The sequence below is a fragment of the Sander lucioperca genome, chromosome 17 (assembly GCF_008315115.2).
Source record: "Sander lucioperca isolate FBNREF2018 chromosome 17, SLUC_FBN_1.2, whole genome shotgun sequence".
Taxonomy (NCBI): Eukaryota; Metazoa; Chordata; class Actinopteri; order Perciformes; family Percidae; genus Sander; species Sander lucioperca.
This window is the reverse complement of record NC_050189.1, coordinates 24,032,235-24,056,206: the sequence shown is the minus strand read 5'-3', so window position 1 is coordinate 24,056,206 and position 23,972 is coordinate 24,032,235. Positions and strand designations below refer to the sequence as shown.

General features: G+C 38.9%; 2 protein-coding genes across 9 annotated transcripts in view; one reads left to right on the top strand and one right to left on the bottom strand.

Moving 5' to 3' along the window:
• The window catches only part of kcnip4 (Kv channel interacting protein 4), a 145,197-nt gene extending 139,265 nt beyond the window's left edge, over positions 1–5,932 (top strand). For all 6 annotated transcript variants that reach the window (XM_035993633.1, XM_035993638.1, XM_035993634.1 and 3 more), the window contains 4 exons: positions 321–428; positions 2,354–2,458; positions 2,552–2,614; positions 2,701–5,932. In XM_035993633.1, the coding sequence (XP_035849526.1) occupies positions 321–428; positions 2,354–2,458; positions 2,552–2,614; positions 2,701–2,748 (324 nt within the window). In that variant the 3' untranslated portion in view covers positions 2,749–5,932. The remainder of the gene's footprint in view (positions 1–320; positions 429–2,353; positions 2,459–2,551; positions 2,615–2,700) is intronic.
• Positions 5,868–23,709, bottom strand: sec24d (SEC24 homolog D, COPII coat complex component). 3 transcript variants are annotated; one of them, XM_035993632.1, is made up of 24 exons: positions 23,539–23,709; positions 22,214–22,416; positions 21,433–21,535; positions 20,953–21,089; positions 20,457–20,736; positions 20,386–20,414; positions 19,516–19,637; positions 19,117–19,228; positions 18,608–18,735; positions 16,837–16,975; positions 16,577–16,692; positions 15,590–15,714; positions 13,273–13,464; positions 12,844–12,937; positions 11,877–11,993; positions 11,487–11,657; positions 10,732–10,828; positions 10,512–10,657; positions 10,255–10,393; positions 9,529–9,647; positions 9,167–9,346; positions 8,871–9,062; positions 8,370–8,459; positions 7,756–7,896 (listed from the first exon to the last, which is right to left on the bottom strand). In XM_035993632.1, the coding sequence occupies exons 2-24, from the start codon at positions 22,362–22,364 to the stop codon at positions 7,756–7,758; spliced, it is 3,120 nt and encodes a 1,039-aa protein (XP_035849525.1). In that variant the 5' UTR covers positions 22,365–22,416; positions 23,539–23,709. The 3 variants fall into 3 exon arrangements, with proteins under 3 accessions (XP_031140835.1, XP_035849525.1, XP_035849524.1); XM_035993631.1 differs by having other exon boundaries at positions 20,386–20,736; XM_031284975.2 differs by lacking the exon at positions 23,539–23,709 and having other exon boundaries at positions 5,868–7,896; positions 20,386–20,736; positions 22,214–22,364.
• Positions 23,710–23,972: the final 263 nt, after the last annotated feature.

The following is a 23,972-nucleotide window of genomic DNA, read 5'->3' as shown; positions in this document are numbered from 1 at the left end:
CAAACGTATGGTGAGTCCCTGAGGGCCAACACAGATTATGAGACAGTTAATAACTTGAATAACAAGGAATTTTGATTTATAGCGTCTGTACTCTTTCTGTTTCATCATTTGCCTCTAATTAATACCTGACATAATATTCTTGCAGACATGTTGATGCATGAAATCAGCTGAAATACTACCTAAATGTAATGTGCATGGTGAATATTTTTGTTTTTGTTTATCTCATAGGTTTTCGAGTACTTGCTGTTTACAAAAAAACACCATTTTTTTTGAATGTGTATATTTTATACAATTCTCAGAGAAGCTTGTTTTCACTGCAGGATTTTGTTATGGGCCTTTCTATCCTTCTGCGAGGCACAATCCAGGAAAAACTCAACTGGGCTTTCAACCTGTATGATATCAATAAAGATGGATATATCACTAAAGAGGTATGTCCCAACAGTGAATCACTGAATAACCTGAATATTCACCTGTTATTTGAAGTAGATTTCAAGGCAATGGTAATTTGTTAATGGTACAGTTCACCCGAAAAAAAAACATTGTCCGGCTAACGTCAGGATGCTTACATGCTCACAATGAAGATGCTTACATGTTGATGTTTAACAGGTGTAAAGTCTTTACTATGTTCACCATCACGGTTTCTTAGTTTAGCTTGTTAGCATGCTAACATTAGATTAATTGCACGAAACACAAAGTACAGGCGGGTGGCTATGTAATTCGTTTTGCAGGTGTTAGAATAATTTACATTATCAAATGATAGACAGAGACCACTGAAGAGATATTAAAGTTCATTTTACTCGAGAACCCAACGAGGAGGCCTTCTCTGCACTAGGGAACAGTACAGACAATGACCTAACGAAAAGCTCTCAACAGTTGCTTTTTTATAATATCAAGTGTAAATGCAATAAATCATGGTGTCGTCAGTTATCTGTCAGAGTCGATGGCGTCTCCCCTATCTGGTCTGGGAGGGCATGTATGCCCTCAGGAACACACCATGCTTTAGACAAGGACAAGCAATGGCTCCAGTTATCTTGTTTAGAGTATTTAGTATAATATTATAAAAAGCAGCTGTTGAGAGCTTTTCGTAGAACCCAACGAGGAGGCCTTCTCCGCACTAGGGAATAGTACAGACAATGACCTAACGAAAAGCTCTCAACAGCTGCTTTTTATAATATTACTTTATATACTTACTTTTCGTTAGGTCATTGTCTATACTATTCCCTAGTGCGGAGAAGGCCTCCTCGTTGGGTTCTAATGAACTTTAATATCTCTTCAGTGGTCTCTGTCAATTATTTGATAATGTAAATTATTCTAACAGCAGGTATTTGGTTATAAATGACAATAGAAGTTTTGACCTGATGATCACCAAAGTTATTACAATTCCTCCTGAGGTGGACTAGCCTAGAAACCACACAAATCTGCAAGCTCATGTTCTATTTGCTCTGGCAGATACGCCTGACCCCCCCGCTGCTTATTGTACTCACTTCAAATGGTTGGCTGTAATTTGAGAAAGTTTGTGACCAGGCAGCCATTTTTTTTCCTGCATGTGTTGCTCCGAGCTACGTCGTTTCGTTGCATTGATAGGTTGTGGGTCTTTTCAATTGCGTCCGGAGGCATTTTGGTCGCCACCGTTGATAACACTCTTGGGTATTTGGAAATTTTACTCAAAACCACAAATGTGCTTGAGGAGATGTCAGAAAATAATCAAAGTCATTAGGATTCATCCTCCTAGGATCATGAATGTCTGCCCATCATTTCATGGCAATCCATCAACACACTTGATAAATATCGTTTTTTTAAATTTTAATTAAGTTTAAATTTGTTTTGTTTTTTTTACATTTTTGCTATTTATTTTTGTATGTTGTATGTATGTACATGTATGTATGTTTGTATTGATCTTGTGTATTTGTCACTGCTGCAAAGCCAATTGCCCCTCTGGGGACAAATAGAGTTCTACTTGACTTGACTTGATCAAATACTAGTTGAGCTATATCTATCAGGTGCATTATCATCCATAGAGCCTAAAAAGTTGACAGTGAAACAGTGTTCTTGTTACTCTGGATGACCCACAAACTTCACAAGGAACAGTTTTCATGGAGACTATTTCTTTCAGCAGAAGTAGGAACGGGAACATTGCTTCTTTTCACTTTCCAAATGTCATTTTTCAAATCTTTGAACACTACAAATTGAGTTCCATTCACCTTTCAATTGAGTTGAAGTAGCAGCAGAAATATCTAAAGCTCAAAATCTCAGGCACATAAAGCCCAAATGATCTGCATGGCTTTCCATTTGGAGTAAATGAGGAATGGCTTGTTTTGTAATTTGGGAGAACTGACTCTTTTCTGTGTCGCAGGAAATGCTAGACATCATGAAGGCCATCTACGACATGATGGGGAAATGCACATACCCTGTCCTCAGAGAGGAGACGCCTCGTCAGCATGTAGAAGTATTCTTTCAGGCAAGTGTGTCGTTGGCAGCGCTCACTGCACTGTAAATGTCAGTCACAGTATAGGGGCCGCTTTTCATCTTTCCTTGTCTCCGTCTCCAACAGAAGATGGATAAGAATAAAGACGGAGTGGTAACCATCGACGAGTTTATCGACTGCTGCCAAAATGTAAGCTGGATATCCCGACACATCTCTTTCACTACTGTTGGCACACTTACCGTTTTTCTCATTACATTGTTTCTATTTGTGCGCAGGATGAAAACATCATGCGATCAATGCACCTCTTTGAAAATGTTCTTTAACTTTTGGCTGACTGCGGAGGCTTTGGAAGAGAACATCATCTTTAGCTTGGTCCAATAACTGACATGGACTCATACTGTGTACAGTGTGCTATGCAGACTTTTGATCATAGATAAAATATTGTTCATTACTGTGGGCTGCAAGTAGAAGTAGGCAATGTGGTGCGAACACTCTGGAATGAGTTGCATTTTGACAATTTTATTGAAAAAAAACTTTATTAGATAAAAAATAAATAAAAGAGGGGAAAAAGTGAAAATGAAAACATAAACACTTAACTTCAAGGTGTCTACCATTAGTCTCTGGAGTGTCTTTCTATTCTGCAAACTGCATTAGTGGAAACACACAAGGCAAAAAGAGATTTGTGTTGAAGGGATTTTAGAGAGGATGCTTCTATCTCTGCAGCCTTGACTTTTATTTACTGCCAAAGTGGAATCACTGTGAATTTTTACAGCATATAAAAACCAGAACAAAATACCTGAGGTAACTTCACACCCCTCTCAGTTTTTACATTCCAGACTGGCTCTCAATTCCAGAGTGTTCTTACCCCGACTTAGTTACCCATTGTGGCTGGTCTTTTTTTTTTGCTCTTTCAAGGAAGCATTTAGAAAAAAAGAAAACATACATTGTACAATTTTTAAAGTGTATATACTATAGATAAAGCATTAGATAAAAAACTATATGACAAACTTTTCAACTTTGTTCATGTTTACTTGCCAACTAGAATGAGACAACACAAGGATTGTATTGATGTCAAAATCGGACCATAATATCAATGGTTTGTCTACAGAAGCACACAGGTAACTATATTTCCCATGAGTATAGAATTAGACGACAATATCTTTTGTCATAAGATCAATGCTGCTTTCAGTGTATTTCATTTAACTGTATGTATATTTCTGTAAAGTAAACCATCTATCAATATGTGTAAGTATTTAGTATTTTTTTGAAGCACTGATTAGGAGTTTACACTAAGAGCAGTGTTTGAGGCTATTTATATGGTATTATGGTCATTGTACAAAACATTGTTGGTTGTATAGTATTAAATGAAAGTTTGCTCTCGGGTGAATTTCAGGTCTTTAGATTTGTTCATATAATTCACTGTTTTTAATCAGAAAGGGCAGTGGGGTTTGGTTGTTGATGCAAACACTGTAACTTTGTATTATATACACTTTGGGGGGTTGTCGGCTAATACGCTTTCTGCAGTTTTCCTCCTCCTCGTCCTGTGGGCCAGTCTAGCTGCCCTCACCTATTCAGCCTGATCGGTTCCTGCTGCCTGTGATTAAAGCATTGCTTGGCCCCAAATGTGAGCAAACACAAGGCATGCTGGGTAGAATCTCACTAACTGACTTCCTGTTGCTCGTTGGAAACTACTGGAGACGTGTCTGGACATTATGTAAGTGAGTTACTGAGTGTTTCAATCTGACTTTTTCTTCTTCTTTTTCACAATGACTTGGATATTGGATACAGGAAGTAGCCATCAAACCAGCGGAATTCTGATATACACTTGAGAATTGGTTGATGTTTGGGGAATTCGTTGACAGTTTATCATGTTGTTTTTCATTGAAAGTGTTCATACAGTATTTTCCTACACTGTATAGTCACAAACATAAAACATTATCCTCAGTGAGGCATGTTGGCCATCCATTAGTTTAGTAAAGAAAATGGCACATTTTTCTCAATTGTTTTCTTTCTACTCATGTTATTGGAGATAATGTGTATATTTCCATCAAAAAAATGCCATTTTTTTTCCTGTGATTTGTGTTTGTGTGCCTTACTGTTTGTAAAAATATGATATGTTTGTTTGGTTAACAACTCCGTTTTTATTCTCAGAAATATAATTATGAAAAGTAACTGCTTAAATGGAGCGAAAACAAATGTTTGCAACATTACCCACTTCTGAATACATCTACAATATATCCCAGTGGATGTTCTTTCTGAAAATAATATAGCATTTCTATATTTCTTCTGTAAATAATATCCAAAGTCACCTATCTCTGACAAAAGTGAAAAAAATAAACTATACACCTTAAACTTTCAAATGTGTGTTAAATTATGTAATACACTTAAGTAACGCAATTTAAATCTGTAGAATATTGCACATGGTTATCAAAAGCACGTCAGTGTACTATAATAGTGCCACATAAAATTCTTCAGATTTTGTATTAGGTTAATCAGAGAGGGAAATGATTTATAGTACTGTCGTGGTCTGTACACATTAATAGTACATTCTAAAATCCACATTATTGGATCACTTGCATTCAGGGCCACACAGAATCTGCCGACGCAGAATCCCGCAGATTTTTTTGTGGATTTAAAAAAATAAATAAATTAAACTCAGAATTTTAAGACATCTCCACCACAAGCAGAAAAACAGTCCGCTAGATTCCGCAGATTTTCATTCTGGATCACCGCCGAAAACTGTAAAATAAAATATATATATTAAAACATTTTATTCTGTCTGTAATTTTGGAGAGTACATACACTTAAATTCAGAACAATTAAAGTTCTAGCTTTGCAAGTGTTACATGATATTCATTGTAATATCTCATGGTGCATGCTTTATAAACCAGATTAGCAGATCACATTGTGGATCAAAAGCATATTATTCTGAATTGTCTCTGACTGACGAACAATCATCTGACGCCCCCTCATGGTGGCAAGAGGATAACACACACTAGGACAAAAATACTATTTGCCAACTGGATTAAATCTCATGAAATAAGAAACTAAATTAATATTGTTTGATGTGTGTATATTGCTTTTAGTGTTCATTTTGGACGGTGTCCTTGTACTTGAATTTTAAAAATGTTTGTAATTGTAAACTATCCAAAATTGAATCTTGGATACTGTACAGTAGATTTAATGACGAAGATGACCACCGATCAGCAGACTGAATGTGCACATTTTAGGGTTACCTTAGGTACAGTACTGTAGTTCTGGCTTGCAAGGAAGTATGTCAGTTATATTTTACATTGAATATATTTTCTACGAAACATACATGTTATGAGGTTTTTCTGTGTTGAATATTTAGACAAGTACCGGTATATTCACACGTATAGATAAATGCTTTGATGAATTTTCTGTACTGTACAACGGCTAAAAGAATAGAGCAACAATAGTAATGTCAAGAATTTAATTCAGACAAAATTTGTTAAGGGTTTGGAATAAAATATACATGGCACACAACGCCCGTGAATGTCCATAAGTCAACTCAAAAAACAACCGTCCCATCTTTCCAGTTCAATTGAAATCACTTCTTTAAATATTAAGGTACTCAAATTTCCTGAGATAAGTTTGCATACAAACCAAAAAGATTGAAATAGACCTCTAGGACTTATACTTTAACACATGTTTCTAAAACTATCATATGAACTTAAGGCAAATGGTCATAGTTTGAAAACATAGGTTGTGTATTTCATGTACAAAAAGACTTTTTGTAGGCCACACATAGACAAAATCGTACAATATTTATCAAATGCATACATGAATTACACAGAGGCAATTGCCTCTATAAAGACAAGCAATGCAATACAGTATGATGCTATTGCTGTACTCAAGACTGAAATGTTACATATCATCATTACAGACAATTTTGCAGATTATAGTTAGTGTAACAAGATTTTACTGAATTTGGCTTCTTTAACACTAAAACGTCTGCTGACAAAAACTTTGATCCAATAGTAACTGATGATTTTATTGTCCTGCACAAGTCAGATTTGTCAGTTGGCACCTTTTATTTCCATTATAATATGGCATTGTTGGAGTGGCTGAAAGTGTTTCTCAAAACGAATCCCAACAAGAAGAACAGATCATTATTTTTCATGGTAGATTGTTGTATGATGTGTAGGGAAAAGCTTGATATTTGGTCCCTAAACTTCCCTTTGATGCCTCTCAGCACTGTTAGCAATCCACTCCCTTAATCATCCCTTTTTTAGTTCCAATTCTGACTTGTGCAATGTAGGAAAAATGTGTCATTTGTCATCAGGACACAGGAGTTTGTTCTTCTCCATGTAGAGCAACAGCTGTGTTCACTTCATTGTAATCTCAGAACACCAAAACAAAATGTTTTTTTTTGTGTCACTGCACGCTGTCAAGATCAAGTCTCTGCTATAAATGGTCAAAGAATTTGAGTTTTTTTGTTGTTGGTGGGGGCATGTGTGAATCGAATGTTTTGAATCACTCATGGTGTAATGACAGGAATAATGTTCAATCCTGGCAACAGCGGCATTGTTTCTGCTGAATTATGAAAAATCTAATACTGTGGATACACTACTTGCGTGTAGGTTTATTTTAGGACATTTTCCACAGGACAGCAAAAGTGTGTACAAATGTAGAACCCTTTCATAAGTCATTTAAATATTGTATAATGTATTTGTGCATTAATTGTTAAAAAAGAAATTAAGATTTTAAAATGAGTTACTGAGACTCCTTGGGAGAAAGTCGTGTATAACAAAGACTGGCTAACTTTACTGAATTCTTAAGTATTTGACAGTATCTACAGTATTGACCACAAATAACCCCTTGTCTTGATCCTGTAAATCTACAAAATAAAATGCAAAACTCAGTTGACTGCACTGTGGAGATATATGGTGTATTGCTTATGCTCATAGGCGTTGTACCATAATGCATTTCAGCTTTAGACACTGATGTCATTCCAGTCTCCACAGTCCATCACACAAAGTATCTGTGCAGAAAATGTTTGGAAATTCCTCAAGGGACAAGTGGTTATTTGAAGATCATACTGTGTGTACACTAACGTGTGACAAAAGCATTTTTGGAAAGGCAGCTTTTGACTCTCAAGAATAAATCTCAAAAGGCTCTCCCTGGTTCCTGGTTTTTTTCTCTGTCTTTGTAAAACACTTAAAAAGTTTCTTTCTGTGGACCGTCCTTAAGATTTAAATGGAGCCAACTGAGACTGACCCTGTAAGGTTTGTGCATGGTCCGTTAGATGGCGTGCTTCTCCCAGGCCAGTGAGGAAAGGGAACACTGAGGCCGAGCGTTCGGGGGGGTTAAGTGAGCAGCTGCCTGATCTCTCGATGAACGTAGCAAAGGAAGTCCATGTAGGAAGCTCCGCCGTGCAGGCCTTTATCCTCCACCAGGAACTGACGGAACAACATCTCTGGTTTGTCCTTCTGCCTCACGATTTGGAGCTGAGAAGGATGGGGGGGGTGGGGAGTAAGCAATGGGTGATCTGTTTGCAGTTCAAGTGCAGGTAACTAGACGTTTTGCACATACCAGCTGTCTTTTACGTGCACTTCAAATTTGTACTTCAAAATGTACTCAACTTGCCACAGATACATTGTTGACATGTGACTAAGGGTTGTTCAGATATTACGTATAACATGTTAGTGGCTTGTTTAAATAGCAAAATGACAACAAAAAATATTAAATGAGGCTGTTGAAGCAGTTGTGGGGAAAAGTATTTACTTACTAAATCCACTAGAGGGAGGCAGAGTTAATTAAAAGCTGCATTGGCAGTTAGCTTCAATTTGTTCTACCCTGTGTTACTTCAACCAAAATGTTTTCTCTAGTATTAATTTGTTGTTGTTTTTAAGAAAATGCATGTTTTTTGTATTTACAAACAAAGGTTTTGGGGGGCATGTTGCTGCTCTGGGTATCTTACCTTCATAGAGTTCGGCCTTTTTTCAATCAGGCCATTGATGATGGATCGGACCTTGATTGACAATGGGTTGTCCAGTTCTGGCAGCGCACACTGAAAAAAAACAATTAGAAGGTTGGTTAAGTCTAAAATAAGGTTTAATAAGTCAACTATTGATTTTAGGATGGGAAGCAAACAGCTAATTAATACTAATACTTTTAATGTTTGCTCTGCTTCCTTCTCCTTAGTACCAGTACCACATGTTGTTGGAGCTCTGCCTTAACAATAAATGTCCAACTTTGAACTTTATGTATGTTTTTAATTACAGTATTGTTGACTCAGTTTAGCTCATTTTATAGGTTAAACTTGTCGAGTTAATCTACAAGTTGGATGTATCAAATGATTGATATTGGATCAAATCAAGACACCAAAGAGGTGAGCGAATGTCTCATCTAATATCTCTAAAAACATTTTATTTGCTTTATAAATATGTTGAGGTGGAAGTGATATTAAATGAATTCTGACCATGTTTCCTTGCAGGTGGGCGAGGGAGGGCAGGTTAAAGATGCTCTGGATGAGGTCTGGGGGGCTCGCTTGACCCAGCCACAGGAACATGGAGTGGCCATTCTCCAGCAGGAACATGCCAGAGTCTGTCAGACGCTCCTCCGAGCAGCGCACTGGAGCAGGCAGAGCCTCGCTGCTGACATCCATGTTGTGCTGAGAAAAAATAACACACTTGTAAGATTACAACATTGTCTGAAATTAGATAAATACACACATTCCCTTCTATACGCAAAGTGTACAAAATATTTGTCCCGTACCAGTGGGGTGAGACGTGGATAGAGCAGCAGCTGTGTGTCCTCCACCCCCATGCCCATGATGGCCAGCCTTTGATGGGCTCTGTCATCTGTTGAGAGCTCGGTGCTGCCGACCAAGGGAGCAGTTTTCATAAGGCTGTTTACGTAGACCGGGAACACCTTCATGGCATCTGGCAGGATCAGCTACAGTACACATGGACACAGGCATAAAATCATTTCTGAGAGATGGATGTATGATCAAATCTTTAGGTACAGTCACACAATATATTGTATTACATATGCTATGTACATCTAGGAGTTCTTTGTATCTTAAAATCAAAGCCTAAACGCAACACATTTTATTCCAGGCGCTGTTCTACACTGACCTGGCTGGCAGCAGAGGGGCTGGCACAGTTTTTCCTGTAGCAGGCCAGCATGTGGGCCGTCTGGTTGACCAGGATCTCCCTCACATTCTTTAGAGGCTGGTTCAATATGGCACGGCAAGCTGAGTGGGTATGAGAAAAGGTTAGTCAGAAAAACAGGAGAGGGGAGGAGGAGAGGAACAGACAGGCCTAACTTTCAGCAAAGGATAAATAGGGGAGTGAAACACAAAGGATGATTGATGATAAAAATCAGGCAGGGGGAAGAGAGAGCACACAAGGGAGCTGAAGAGTAGCCGGACCAATGAAGAAGGCAACGGAAGGTCAGTAATAAAGCTGTACTTAAGGCTCACTATGTGAAGATTACAGAAAGGCTCAGTGTCATCTGTACTTTATGTGAAACATGTGGTCCTCGTTTCCACAATCATTCTTCTTTTACTCATAAGTCTGTGAGTATTAGTAGATTCTCAAGTGATGCATGGGGTAAATTCAACAAAGGTCGGGATGATACTGCAGTACATGAGCAAGGTACGTCTGCACTACAGTAAACCCCCAAATAAAGAAAGCTGACAAGAAGGAATGACTCCTTCGTGCAATAATGGACTGCTCATAGATCATGGGAGGAGAACTACATTTTTGGTTTTGCATTTGGCTATAAGTGCAAACTTTAAATTGAAGATAAAATGAAGATAAAATGAAGCCGTAAGTGTGGGTGAGATCTTCGACGGTTACCTGATTTGGAGAAAAAGTTGATGAGTGAGTCAGTCTCACAGCTCTTGAACAGCTCCGACAACTGCAAGCTGCAGTTCAGACTGAGGTTGTGGATGCGGAGACGTCGCTGTCCGTTGATGGTGGTGTACAGCAAGGCACACTGGGAAACAGAATCCAAACATAAGTTAGGACCAAACATGAGGAGTTTAACTCCTGACAAAACAGCGTACATGGATTTTTTTTTCCTTAAACAAGGCACATTTTAAAAAGGCACATACCTGCATGAGTGCCCCAGTCTCCTCACTGAGCGCGTCGTCGTGCTTGAACTCTACAGTTATAGCCTTGTCACAATCCACAGCTGCCATCTCTACATCTGTGGTGTTGTTCATATGGATGGCACCAAAGAACTCGGTGGCTCTGAAACCTGAGGACAGACATACGCAGAAGTGTAAACTCTTTGTGATACATCTACGTACCAAATGCAAAAGCTTTCCTTACCTGTACTTGTACGAACACGCATGATGGCATCAAATCCGATGCTCTTCCGCACGTCTTTTCTCAGGTCTCTCAGGAAATGCTCCCCATCAGTCTCCACCTGACGACATCCGAGTACATTTGAGTCAGCAGCAAATATTGTATGTGCATAAGCTTTAACCAGCAGATGGCAGTATTGTCACAATTTGGTCCCACGCCAATGACAGTCTGTGGCTCATCATTGTACAATAACACATTTTGTCTGATACCACGATTTGCTGAAATGTCCGTGTGGGCCAAAGTTAACAATGAATAGAATGTTTGCACCACACTAAATTTGATTATTTTTTAATAAGTACAAAAAAATGCTTTACTGTTGTGTGTTAAATGCCTACATTGCGATGTTATATTAAACTTGTTTATTATAGATTTTGTCCATGTGTGTTAAACTGCATTGTACTGCCTTTGTGTGTGGTGTGTTTGTACAGTTTGGGATAATTTCCCACATTTCCGCACCATTCCTATGGGACAGGTCTGTAATAGACTTACTGCGCCAAAGTCATTATGTGGATATAACCAGCTTTTATATGGCTTCAAATGTCTTTGCCTTCTATGACTTCATAGTGTAATGGCAAGAAATAAAAACAGATTTGTTTTGCAACACTATCCATATCCTTTAGGTGTGATGCTTGCAGCATCTGTGTGTGTGTGTGTGTGTGTGTGTGTGTTTTCAGTTGCCTGAACATACTGTAAACCGGTATGCCTGCCCAATGTTGTACCTGGAAGTTGTTGTACTTGTAGACGGAGCCTCCGGTGTGCGAGGGCACATCAGCCATGGTTGCTATGTCCATGTACTGGCTGGGAAAGAGGAAGAGATCCACACAGCAGCCCTGTGCCACACAGTCCTTAGACAGCTGCTCATACACTCCTTTCTGAGGCTGGAACAGAGTCTTAGGAAAATACAGAGAATTGAATTTGGAGTCAGCAGTTCCCAATAGTAGTTTCTAATTTCAAATTAAGCTCAAAGGTAGCATCCAACTGACTCCAATCATGCAGATGAGTTGCTATGCTTCCTGGCACTGTGCTTTTACTCAATCTACAACTGCCAGCAGTCTGTATTTGGAGTTCAGAATATGCTGTAAGATATACGTTCACAACTAGATACTCACTTTCTCCTTTTCAGTGTTGACCAGCTTTTTGTCATCCCTGTTCTTCAGTTTGCCAGGAGCCTCAGCCGTGGGCATGGAAGAGTGGAAGATGAAGAGCTTTCCGCTACATTCTGCTGCCTGGAGGTGAGAGAATAATGAGAGAGAAAAAATATCTCAAAAAGAAGATCACACAAAGTGTGTAGCATGTTCCTTGCTGACATGTTTATGGCTTAACAACGAAAGGTCATGAGGTGCAAAATTCCACTTCTGCAGATGATCATATTCTCCTAGTAATAATAAACTTTATGTACAAAATACTCCCCTGTGTTGCAAAATCAACTGATAACGAAAAGATAAAGATGTAAGCAAAACCGAAAATATGAACATGAACAAATAAATGAGTCACAGGCTCTTTGTTGTTGTGTAATGCCACAACTGCATCCAATTAAAAGCTGTGTGTGAACTTTCCCTTTACTGTGCGCCAAAACACTGACCTCATAGTACAGGGAAAGTTTGTTGGACTTGAAAATAAACACAAACATACCAGGAAGAGAGAGAAATAAACTTAAATGATAGGATGAGTTTAGAGGTCAACGCCAAAGTTGGAGTGAGCAGTACGTCTGAAATGTTTAGACAAATTGAACAATCCTTGTGGGATTTTTCATTTAGTTTACATTTAAATTGATTAAACTTTTTAGAAAAACACACAGTTATGTGTTTTGGTTGCACTACATGTTACACGAATCCATCAGTATCGTGATAAAAAATAAATAAATAAATAAATAACAGAGGCCGGTGTGTTAGATTGACTAACACTGGTGCTAAGCAAATGTGACTTGTCAAATAGGACGCTTCCAACTGTGCTAATGGCGTTTGATCTTTCGCTTCCTAGTGACAAAAGTCTATAGCAGCCATGCATGAGTCAGGGACGTTGCATTAGGCCTCTAGTCTCCCACTTCATGTTGACAGTTGTCACACTGTGACTAACCTTGAATGCCTCCACACCGGCCTGGATGACAGGAACAAAGACTGTTTCACTCTCGTTGGTGTCTGCAAACATATCAGGGATTTGGTCCAGGAGGCTGGAGAGGAGAGGGACAGGATCATGGCTTAATTGACATGTCACATTGTTCTCATTGCCTTGTTAAATGCCTTCACATGTCAATGTCTAGTTGAAATGTATCCAAGTAAAACACTCATTAATTCCCTATTTTGTTTTTCTCATGCATTATTTTTTCTTAAAAAAAAAAACACGAAGCCACGTTAATCCTTATTCCAAACTAAACAGTTTCCCATCTAGTGAATTTTTTTGTTTAGCTGGATTAAACACCAGATAATTCTTGAGATAAATATGCCTACTCCCCCCACCCCCCACCCCCTTCAGCATGGGGCATCCAAGATAAAAGCTGTGTCTTACTTGTAGATAACAGCCCTTGAGTCCTGATAGTTTACGAGGAAGCCATCAAGCAGTGGGACAAACATCTCCGCTGTGTCTGAAACCACCATCATCTGAGGCTGGGCCAAAGCGCTCTTCACGTTGTAGAAGTGCAGGACCTTGTTGTAGGTGACAAAGCCCACCTTAATGGCAGAGCTCTCCATACCTTCCTCACTGGTGAGAGAGCGAGAACAAGCCTTAGTGAATTCCAGGATGTTTCAAGTAAGTCAGTTGAAATGTTATTTTACAATGGCTGCCTGTGGGCAGTGTATGAATGTGGCAGCTGCCATGTTTACAAGAACCTGCTGTCATCATGCAGTCATTGCTGAAATCCTAACTGCTTTCAGTACCTTTTGTATATTTCTACCTCCATAAGGTCCCTGTTCTGTAAAATACTAAAGCAAACATGCTGTTACCTAAATGACATAATGAAATTAGCACTTTTATAATGCAAAGGAAACACAAAAACCTGGTTTATCTTTAGGATGTCTAAATCTCTCAAGCACTATTTCACCAAATAAAATGGCCATTTCCCAACCATGTGAAACTGACAAGTATAAACATGCATCCAGGAGTGGAATAACATCCAATATGGACGTGTTTATTAATGTTTAATGTCTCAAGTGGTGATCCTAAGAGAGAGGAAGGAAATAGCTGCTACAGGTTTACAAAATCCGAGTAAATGTTGTTTGGTGAAGAAAACAACCAAACCCATTTACTTGTGAGTCATGCCTGCTATTTCATTTTTTTCTCTCTTTTTCTCAGTATTACAATCAAACTGCTCCTAGATTCACACTTTCAGAAAAGAGGGTAACACTTTGTTTTACATGTCTGTATTTTCATTATAGTTTCCGAGGAGGTTTTCTGGAAAGAACTATGATACATATTGGCACTACTTAAAAGGTAAATATAAATTTCCTTCATGTAAACCAAATGAAATATTACTATTTATTATTCATAAAATTGAATTGTATAGTTGCCAAATTTCAGGGTTTTGCAGATTTATCTGACTGTGCACTGACTAATCTATGTTAAGATAAAAATCAGTTAGAATGAATTAATTGAAAAACAAAAAATGTCTTGACTGTAAGATAAGTGCCACTAAAAGGAATAAAGACATGATAACCCCTGACATTAACCAGAACACTCTGAATCGGGGTGTGGTAGTTATCTTGAACCAAAACCATACATCAAAACCTTTCACCATCATAGTAATTTAAAAGCATTCTTTACCGTCACTACCATCTGCAGTTTGTAAGTCTCTCTTCTTAAATCATGCAGACACACTAAGGAACATGTAATATGGCTTAAAACAATTGCAAAACCCTTTAAAGTATATATGCCACTGGTCAACTACGAGCCCACAGCTTTTCTATGAGCATTAGTCACAGGCGCTGTGTTGATCAGTTTATTTTGGTCTTTCTTATACCAGACAGTGATTAAAAAATACCAGTGATGATTAAAAAAAAGTCATCATCTACATCTGCATTTACTTAAACTGGGCTCTAGCTTTATCTCGACCGAATTAAATTGCAATTGGCAAATACCGCACAATTACATGAACTATATAAAAATGCAGGGTGTCCTAATGCTTTGATTTAGGGCCTGTAAAAACAAATGTAAAGCTTCAAACACAGCTGAAGAGTCTTATCTGGAGTACACTTAAGTGTTTTAAGGGTGATGTCATGGCAGCAGACAAATGTGGATATATTGCTGCTGGCACTAATGAAGTGGAGCGAAGAAAAAGTGTATTTTAGGAGTAACCAGGTGAAGTACATCATCCTCTCCTCTGCGATAAATCAAAAACTTACTTCCGGGGTAATGCTTACCACAAAACCAGCGTCTTATGTATGAAATAGCTTTTTGTTTCGTTTTTGTTTTGGATTCCATTCAGAGTTGAGAGCCTGCGCTATAATGTTTTACATTTGCAGCTCTCCCTAACCGATACCCGCCATCTGTAAAACTTTATGCAAGAATTTTCAGCTAATGAGAACAAATTGTTGGCTTGATGTTTAAGACTTGAGGGAAGTCCTTTTTCAGCAAGGCATATGTTGGATGTGAACTGTATTAGTGGACGGTAGTCTCTTGCACTAGCCTCTACAAGTCGGTATAGAAGATGCATATAATGTAGCAGATGATACATACTTCATTCCTACCTGTACTGTTTCTCTGTCTGTGTGTGTGTGTGTGTGTGTGTGTGTGTGTGTGTGTGTGTGTGTGTGTGTGTGTGTGTGTGTGTGTGTGTGTGTGTGTGTGTGTGTGTGTGTGTGTGTGTGTGTGTGTGTGTGTGTGTGTGTACCTGGGCAGATTCTCCAGTAGAGTCTTCAGCTCATCACATATCAGTTTGACCAGTCCACTTTTAATGTTGTTATAGGACACGTCAATCATAAAGATGTAGGCGGGAGGATTCGGAGGCTTGTTGTTCTGTGTGAGAAGAAGGCAGCAGGTGTAATAAATCAGTTGCTATTTTAAAATCTTTCCAAGCTAACATGGCTTCACAGGCATGCAGCATAAAATACCTGATTTCAAAAGGAAATGAGAAAAAATATTCCTTGTGTTAAACTTAAGCTCTTGAATAAACTAGTGATGACCAAACAAAGTATTCCCCTTTTCAGTCCTACATTGTCTAATTTAAATTACAAATTCTTAATCATACAATATCAACAGAGGCCCAAAACCTGGGGCGTACCCTTATTCCTTCCACCTTACTAGTTCTCAAATTCCAGAGATTTGGTTTCCGTTAATGCTTGCATATAACTTTGGGTAGCTGTGAGGAGACCATGACAGTTATGCATTCCTAAATGGAGGGCAATGGAGTGTGTGTGGAGGGGATTTTTCAGAAATACATTGTTATGTTTCCACAGTTACAACCCATGACAAGACAATCACCTTTTGTTTAATAGCCGCTACAGAGGCTGTTTATAAGTCTTAATAAACAGAGCAAAAGTAGGCCAGTGGAATGATTCAGCTTTGCCAGCCTTCTCTGTTGTTCTCAGCAGCCACAGCCTCCATGGAGATATGCACTCAAATAGTATTGCTGTCTTTCTACTGTCTGCAAAACCACTGAGCTAAACACTGCATGTCCTGCCTTAGGTTTCGATAATCAGCTTATGATGAATCATGTAAAGGGTCCTTCAGAAAAAGCAAGTTTTTCATCTATGCATTAAATGTGTTTTACACCAGCAGACAATCCCTACATTTACTGTAAGTGCTTGTCTTGATCAACTTAATCCACTCTGCATGATGTGTATTGAATAGTAAGTAATACTAAGTAGTTGTCCTGTACCTTGCAGTAATCCAAGGTGGCTACAAACTCATAGGATCCCAGGGACAGTTCAGGCCTCTCGTAGAAGTCCACCCTCTGGCCCATGTGGTCAAGATGTTGGAAATAGAAGACTGGCACTAGGGTAAGACAAAAAAATCTAATTGATTATAGAACTGTGCACAATGTATTAATGGTTTAAGGTTGACCTGTTCTTTGAATTAAATTAAATAACCTTTCTTTTTTTATTTCAAAAGTTTAAAGTTTTTGACATTGTACTGTACCTTCATTGACACAGTTGCAGAAACCGCACTGGTAGCGACGCCCCCCATCAATAAACTGCATGTAGGGACACATGTAGGCCTTGCATCGATTGCAGCGGATTGGGCCTGTCTCACCATGGTTCACAACATATAGTGGAGTCTACACAATGACACACACAAAAAGACATTATAGTCAAGATTTCAACAGCTGTTCCTAAATTAAATTAGGCCCTTATTTTTTTTTTTTATCTGTTCCTTAAAAGGAGGTTGATAACTTTAACAGCTAAAAGATAAGGATTATGGTTTATTTCTTTTTATTGTAAAATCATTTCCTTTGACTTTTTCTGTTTTAGCAATGCAATATTTACTGTACTCGGACCATACTCTTGTGCATACTTCTCAGTCTGAAGCATCAGTAATTCCATGGCACACAAACAATACACACTGCACTTTTCATATAAGAACATTCATACGTAGAATATAAAAGCTGAGCATGAAGCTGTTTAATATACACACCACAGCACTGCTACTGAGTACCGTATGCAGGCCTGCAGATGACGGAGACTGTAGTCTTACACTGTTTATTTAAGACTCCATGCAGGCTAAATTGAAAACTTCAAATGAACTCAACTAAAATAAAACAGAAGCAAGTAGGATTATTATAAGACTGGAGACTTCACGTTGGAGAGTGAAAGTGTACATTATCTCAATGCAGAGAACAAAACAATGCATACAAGCAGCTGCCCTTTTAAGATACAAACTTAGAGCCATGGATATAAAACGTACATGTTTTATATCTATTCTTAGAGCATTGAGTAAGTTTTACTATTTTGGTAAAATTGTAGTGTGAATATGCTCCATGTTGCACTATGGAATCAAATCTGAGAGTGCAAAATACTGAAGCTTGATTCCTTTTGTAAACCTACTTTCTTCACCATTGGTCTCTGTAGATCTGACATTAGCTAATTAGCTGAACGCCAGATGAGAGAAAAGCTAACATTGCCTAAAAAGGCCAATGGGACAAGGCGAGTGGTGGGGGGGGGGGGGAATATCTACTGCAGGATTCTTGGACCACATATGATCCAAAAGGAGGTCACTTACAGGACAACTTAACTTTTGTAATACACAGAGACATCTATCAAAGTAGAAGTACATTTGGTGGTTAAATACTGTCCCAAACTTTAAAAATAAAAGCAGATGTACCAATCTCTGTCCTACAAGTAAATGCCATAGTAGGAAATCATAAACAAAACAATGTATTTAAATTAAAGGGACTGTACTCGATATTTGGAAAAAAAGAGGTCTGCCTCCACATGGCTCTCACAGACCATTCCCCAACTCCTCAAATATCGACACTTTGTCGCAGCCAACAGTGTCTGATACCAACACACAAGGCATTCACATGCACTAACATGCACAGTGAGACCGGCTACCAAAACAAAGAACACAGAAGCTCTGATTACAATACACACAGAGGGAGTGTGACTTTATTCTCTGCTCTGATGCATCAATGTATAAACATACAGAGTGGGAAAACAATCATCAAAACTTTTGGACACAGTGCTGTATAACAGTGTACTCAAGTGATGGATTCTTGGTGGCCTGCCGCCAGAAATAAATTGTCAATCTGAATGTATCATTCCCTGCGAGAGTTGGACAGTTGGAATCTATTCAGTCTTTCTCTGTTTTTTTGGTTTATCTTAGCAGGTTATTATGTATTGTTCATATTATTTAAACTTTCGTTTTTAGATGGGGCAACTGGCTTTAAGTTATAAGTAAAATCACGACTTACCTCATTCTTTTGCAAACTGGCAAAGGGCTTAATAATGGAAGCCAGGGGCACTTGGCACTGTTTGGCCAGATCGGCGGTGCAGGGTAGGGAGTAGGTGGTGCAGCGTATGAACCTGGGACTGGCGTTGCCTGGGATTAGCAAAAAGAAGGGTCGATGATGTCGATATTATGACAGACCACATTTCTGTTACCACTCTTTGGACAGTAAATCTCCATGTTTAATTTAAGATTACCAGAAATAGTCAATAATTAAAATTATCAAAGAAATGTTTACATTTTGAGCAAAAGCCTATAAATTCTAAAAGTCCATACCACAAATAACAGACAAGATTACTGAACATGCTCAACATGAAGAAGTACACAAGTACACAGAAAAACACACACAAAAATTTAATGAAACAATAAAACAGTTTTAATGGGGATAATTGGATGCTCACCTACAGTTGCTACATATTTACTACAAATATTTTGAGCATGGATAGAGGTTTAAATGTTATTATGATGAGCTACCTTGGTCCTGTACTGTGAAGTCGGTGGTAACGAGAGGTGGAACCTGTCCTCTGACGTTTGTTTTGTAGACCGTTCCCCCTTGTTTTCCTTGGTCATCCTCAATGACTTGAGTCTAAAGCAGACGAGTTATGCATTACAGTACAATCGGATTCCTCTAGAGTTGTTAGGTAGACAACATGTTACAACGGATACTTCAGATTAACTACATGGCAAACAAATGTTCATCAAGTTTATGTTTGCTTTTGCTTGAGTATATGCCCAAATATGAAATGGGAATAACTTTCCCAGACACCTTTTGATGAATTAATAAGCTGCTGTTTCATGACATATGGAATGACATATGTGGTGTGTTGGTATGTGTAAAGTATGAAGTCTCAGGAGGATTAGTCGTCTACTCACTATGCTGGGGATAGAGTCAGGGTCTAGTTTCTTCTGAGGTGGTCCCGCCAGTCCGCCTGGTGCTCCAGGGAAGGCTCCTGGCATGCCTGGATGGGGCCCAGCCATGTTTCCCCCAAACTGACCTGTACATAAAAACAGGATATACTGCCTATTAAATTATATTTATTTGCTACAGTGTATAATTGTGTGCAGCAGAGCTCTGTTTTGATGACTAAATGTAAGCTGTATAGTAAGTTCTGATTTAACAGCTCCAATAATTTTTTTAAAAAGATAATTTTTTGGGCTTTTCCACCTTTAATTTGACAGGACAGCTAGGTGAGAAAAGGGGAAGACATGCAGGAAATCGTCACAGGTCGGATCCGAACCCTGGACCTCTGTGTCGAGGAATAAACCTCTCAGTATATGTGCGCCTGCTCTACCCACTGAGCCAACCTGGCCACAAGAAAACACTGTTTTGATGTTTATGAAAAGGATAAAGCTTGATAACTCTTCTGCCAGACTCTTCTGTATTACAGAACTATTTGAGCAGACAAAATAGTTATGACACAGAGCAACATCAGAGGAGATTCAAGCATCAAAGACACACTGCATGAAAAAAGATTAAACATTTTCTGTTGTGAATGTGTTTCTGTTATGGTTTAAAATACTAACTGCCCCAATTTGCTGTTGTTAATTTCTGTCATGTCTGTCAAGCAGGTGATTTCTCTGACCACAGAATCTGTACGCTGAGCTAATGACCATGTATCAGTATCACTACCAGTAAGTAACTGATACAATGTTATGTCAAAAAAAAACTGTAATATCCCTTTAAGAATACTTATTTTGACTGGTGTGATCTCAACCTTTTTTGGTTTACAGTGTCACAGTTACCTGCTTGCTGTGGGTATCCTGGTGGACCAACAACTCCGGGACCAGGCTGCTGGAAACCTCTGGCGCCTGGAGCAGGTGGCCCAGGGAAGGGTCTACCCATGCCTGTCATAGGTGGGCCTGCTATTGGGGGGCCTGACATCGGTGGGCCTGACATTGGTTGGCCTGCCATTTGCATGTTTGCTGGGGGTGACTGTGGTGGAGACATCTGGGGGGACATGTGGGGGGACATGTGGGGTGACTGCAGGACTGGAGGCATCTGTGGCTGGCCCATTGCTGAAGGAGGGGGTGTTTGGAAAGGCTGCTGGGCTACAGAGCTTGCTGGAAGAGGAGGGCTCTGCATGGGACCTGAGGCTAAACAATTGCGGTAAGAAGTGAAATGAAGCAATACAATCTGGTGAGTACATACTTGCTGTAATTGTTCTAATCCCTGTCTCATCCTGACTACTGAAATACTATATTCAATAAAGCAGATTACTTGGCTGCTCTATTTTGTTTGATGCTATTTATGTATGTCACTCCCTGCTGTATGATCTGTAACGGGAATAAATCAGTAAATCGCAGACTAACCATAGTTGCCGAAGTTCACAGCACTCATCTGATTGGTGAGCTGCTGCATTGGAGGCGGGGCTGGAGAGGCCATGCTGTTGTATTGGGACTGTAGCGGTTGTCCATAAGAAGCAGAAACAGCTGGTGGAGCAGGGTATCTGAGGAATATAAGAACACTTATTAATATACAGCAGGTACAGTGTCGTCTCATGATGCAAGTATACTAAAAAGCTGTTTTTAACTTGCAGTATACTATGACATTTTGCTAACATGGTCTGAATAGATATGTTGCTTCTAATCCTTGCAGATTAAAAAAACATGCTTTACTTGGGCAATCACAAAGTTTAACAATGAATTGCTAAGAACAAAATAGTGGCCCGCTATGGTTCATCACCTGTAGATATACTATATACTATACTGCAATACTTGCACATTCTTACTCTACTTTTGTTGATTCAGAGAGAAAATCTGACATGCAAAACACTAGGTGAAAATTGTTACCTTTGATGATGTGCACCATTCTGATGGACATTTGGATTGTACTGACTGGGCCCTGGGGGTGGAGGCATACCGGCAGCAGAGGAAACTGGTGATTTCATCATACCTGCAGTGAGTAACAGACACCATGTGTACAGTATGTGTATGGTCCTCACTGTATCAGAGGTAAATCCATTCTAGATCAAAATCTTTGATACAATATATCTGGCAAAGTACAGCTTGTCAAAACATCTGAACATGACTTTTTTTGTTTCTAGACTTTTTCACTGTAAATATGTAAGTGAGCTTAGGGTTCTTAGAGGGTCAGAGTTTGTCATCGGACATGTGCAGACTGAGACAGATTTTTAAAGGAATGCTACACACAGCTAAGTGTGTAGTTTGCTCGAACAGATCTCTTTGCCTGAAATAATTGATCCAAACATAAACCTGGTTCCAGTGCTGTCCATTGTCCATTGTCGTTGTAAAGAAAGCATGACAGTTTCTTGTATGTTGTCTTTGACATTCTTTTCCAAAGACCTTTAGTATGTCTGTAGTTCTACTGAGAGCTTAGGGACTTGTTTGTCCTTCATTTATACAGAGCATGCTTCAATGTGCTGCAACATTTAAATTAAAGCCAATACATTTACTGTATATTGCTTGTGCCACTGGTTGCTACAATTGATATAATTCAAGAATGAATGAGGTGATCATGCTAGGTAGTAAGATTGGACTTGTTAAATGAAAGCCTAAACACCACCCATGTTATTTGGGAAACAATCCAAATACAAGAGTAGAAGTCCTTTACCTGTTGTTGGAGCGGTGAATGCCTGGGGCGGTCCCCCATAGTGCCCATGGAGGGGCTGTGCAAGACCAGTTCCAAATCCACCTTGGTAGCCCCCCATCCCTGGCTGGGCTTGGGAGTATGGGGGTGCAGCAACATAACCTTGTTGACTCATTTTGAAGGGATGTTACTGTCTTCTCATCCCCAGATAAATGAGTTTTGACAACCTGTTAAGTTGAAACAGTGAAATTTTAAGTTTGCATGATGTATACATCATGACAAATACGAGAAATCAATTAAGCTTTTTTAGTTAGTACGTTGTCAATGTAAACCAATAACTTCCTAACTGACAACTTCCTGGTGACAACCTTCCAATATCTGGACAGTTTGCTTCCACCCTATTGAATCTAGGCCTATTTCTCTTCTTTTTTTTTTTCTTTTTTTTACAGCATTTTAAAAAGCCACACCAACAACAACTGATATTTGACCTCATGCAATCATCAACACTCGTGTAACTTAACATGGACTTTTGACATTGCTTATTGAGAGATAAGGAGCCTTACCTTGCTAATATTATCTTCAAGTGACGTTACTTGTCCATTTCTGTTTTGCTGTCAGAGCTACTACCTCGCATTTGCACTATATATATATATATATATATATATATATATATATATATATATGCCGGCGGTAAAAATGCCATTTAAAGAACACTTGCAGCCAACTGCACCTTTCCACAATAAAAGGTATAAAAGCAATGGGCCTGTAGACCTTTTCAGGGTGTTAAGCCTTTTAAAACAAGTTGAACTTTGGCACAGCTGGGTCAACAACAAAATAACTGCTGCGTACTGACATCTCCACGAAAACCTTTTATTACTACATAATAAATCGATATAACAGATTGGAGCCAAACAAAAAGCATAAAGAACAACAAATAACCGTGGTTAATTGTTCAGTTCAATAGTTATCGTGTCTGCCACTTCCGAGAATTGCCACGTCAAAGACCGTTATGGCTAAAGATATGAGCATCACTGAATTCCTTCAATTCGCATCCAGCTGAACGGACACACATATTGTCCTCTGTGTAGTACGTTAGTACCATTGGCTATAATATATAACGCCTCATCGAAAGAGCGCATTAACATGACAGCATGGCACCTCACCTCGTCCACTGATGATATATTGATAGAAAACATCTTGCTAGCTACGCGGAAATTACTACAAAGTTTTCCTTTGAACCAGAAGCGCATTCATTTTGAACATAAATACCTTGAAATAAAGGATTATACGAGATAGAATTACACATGTGTATTGACAACATGTGTAAATATTGTCGTGATGGTAATTACCTGAATATTAGGCAGAGTCCTCTTTACTGTATATTGCCCTCAGTGAAAGCAGAGTGCCACGTCAAACTCCACTAAAGCGCCGGTCGCTACGTTGGTACGAAAAACGCGACGAAATCCACCAGTGTCTACAAAAAGGAAATGACTCACCGTTTCCTGTTGTGCATTTCAAAATAAAATACATAATTAAGAATAAACGTTCTTTTACGACATTAATGACACAAACACAATTCTCGTTTCTAAAACTTGTTTTTTTACGGCTTAGTAAAACAATATTGACGTTCTGTAAAACGAAATGTTTTTTTAAACGTTACGTTATGCTTTTATGTTGAAAAGTAAACAGTTTTACCTTCTGGCTTTGGTCGATGTGTTTTTAGCTAACTTGAGAGGGCCGTGAGTCGGTCGTGTCCAGTGGTGTACGCATGCGTGAAAGAGAG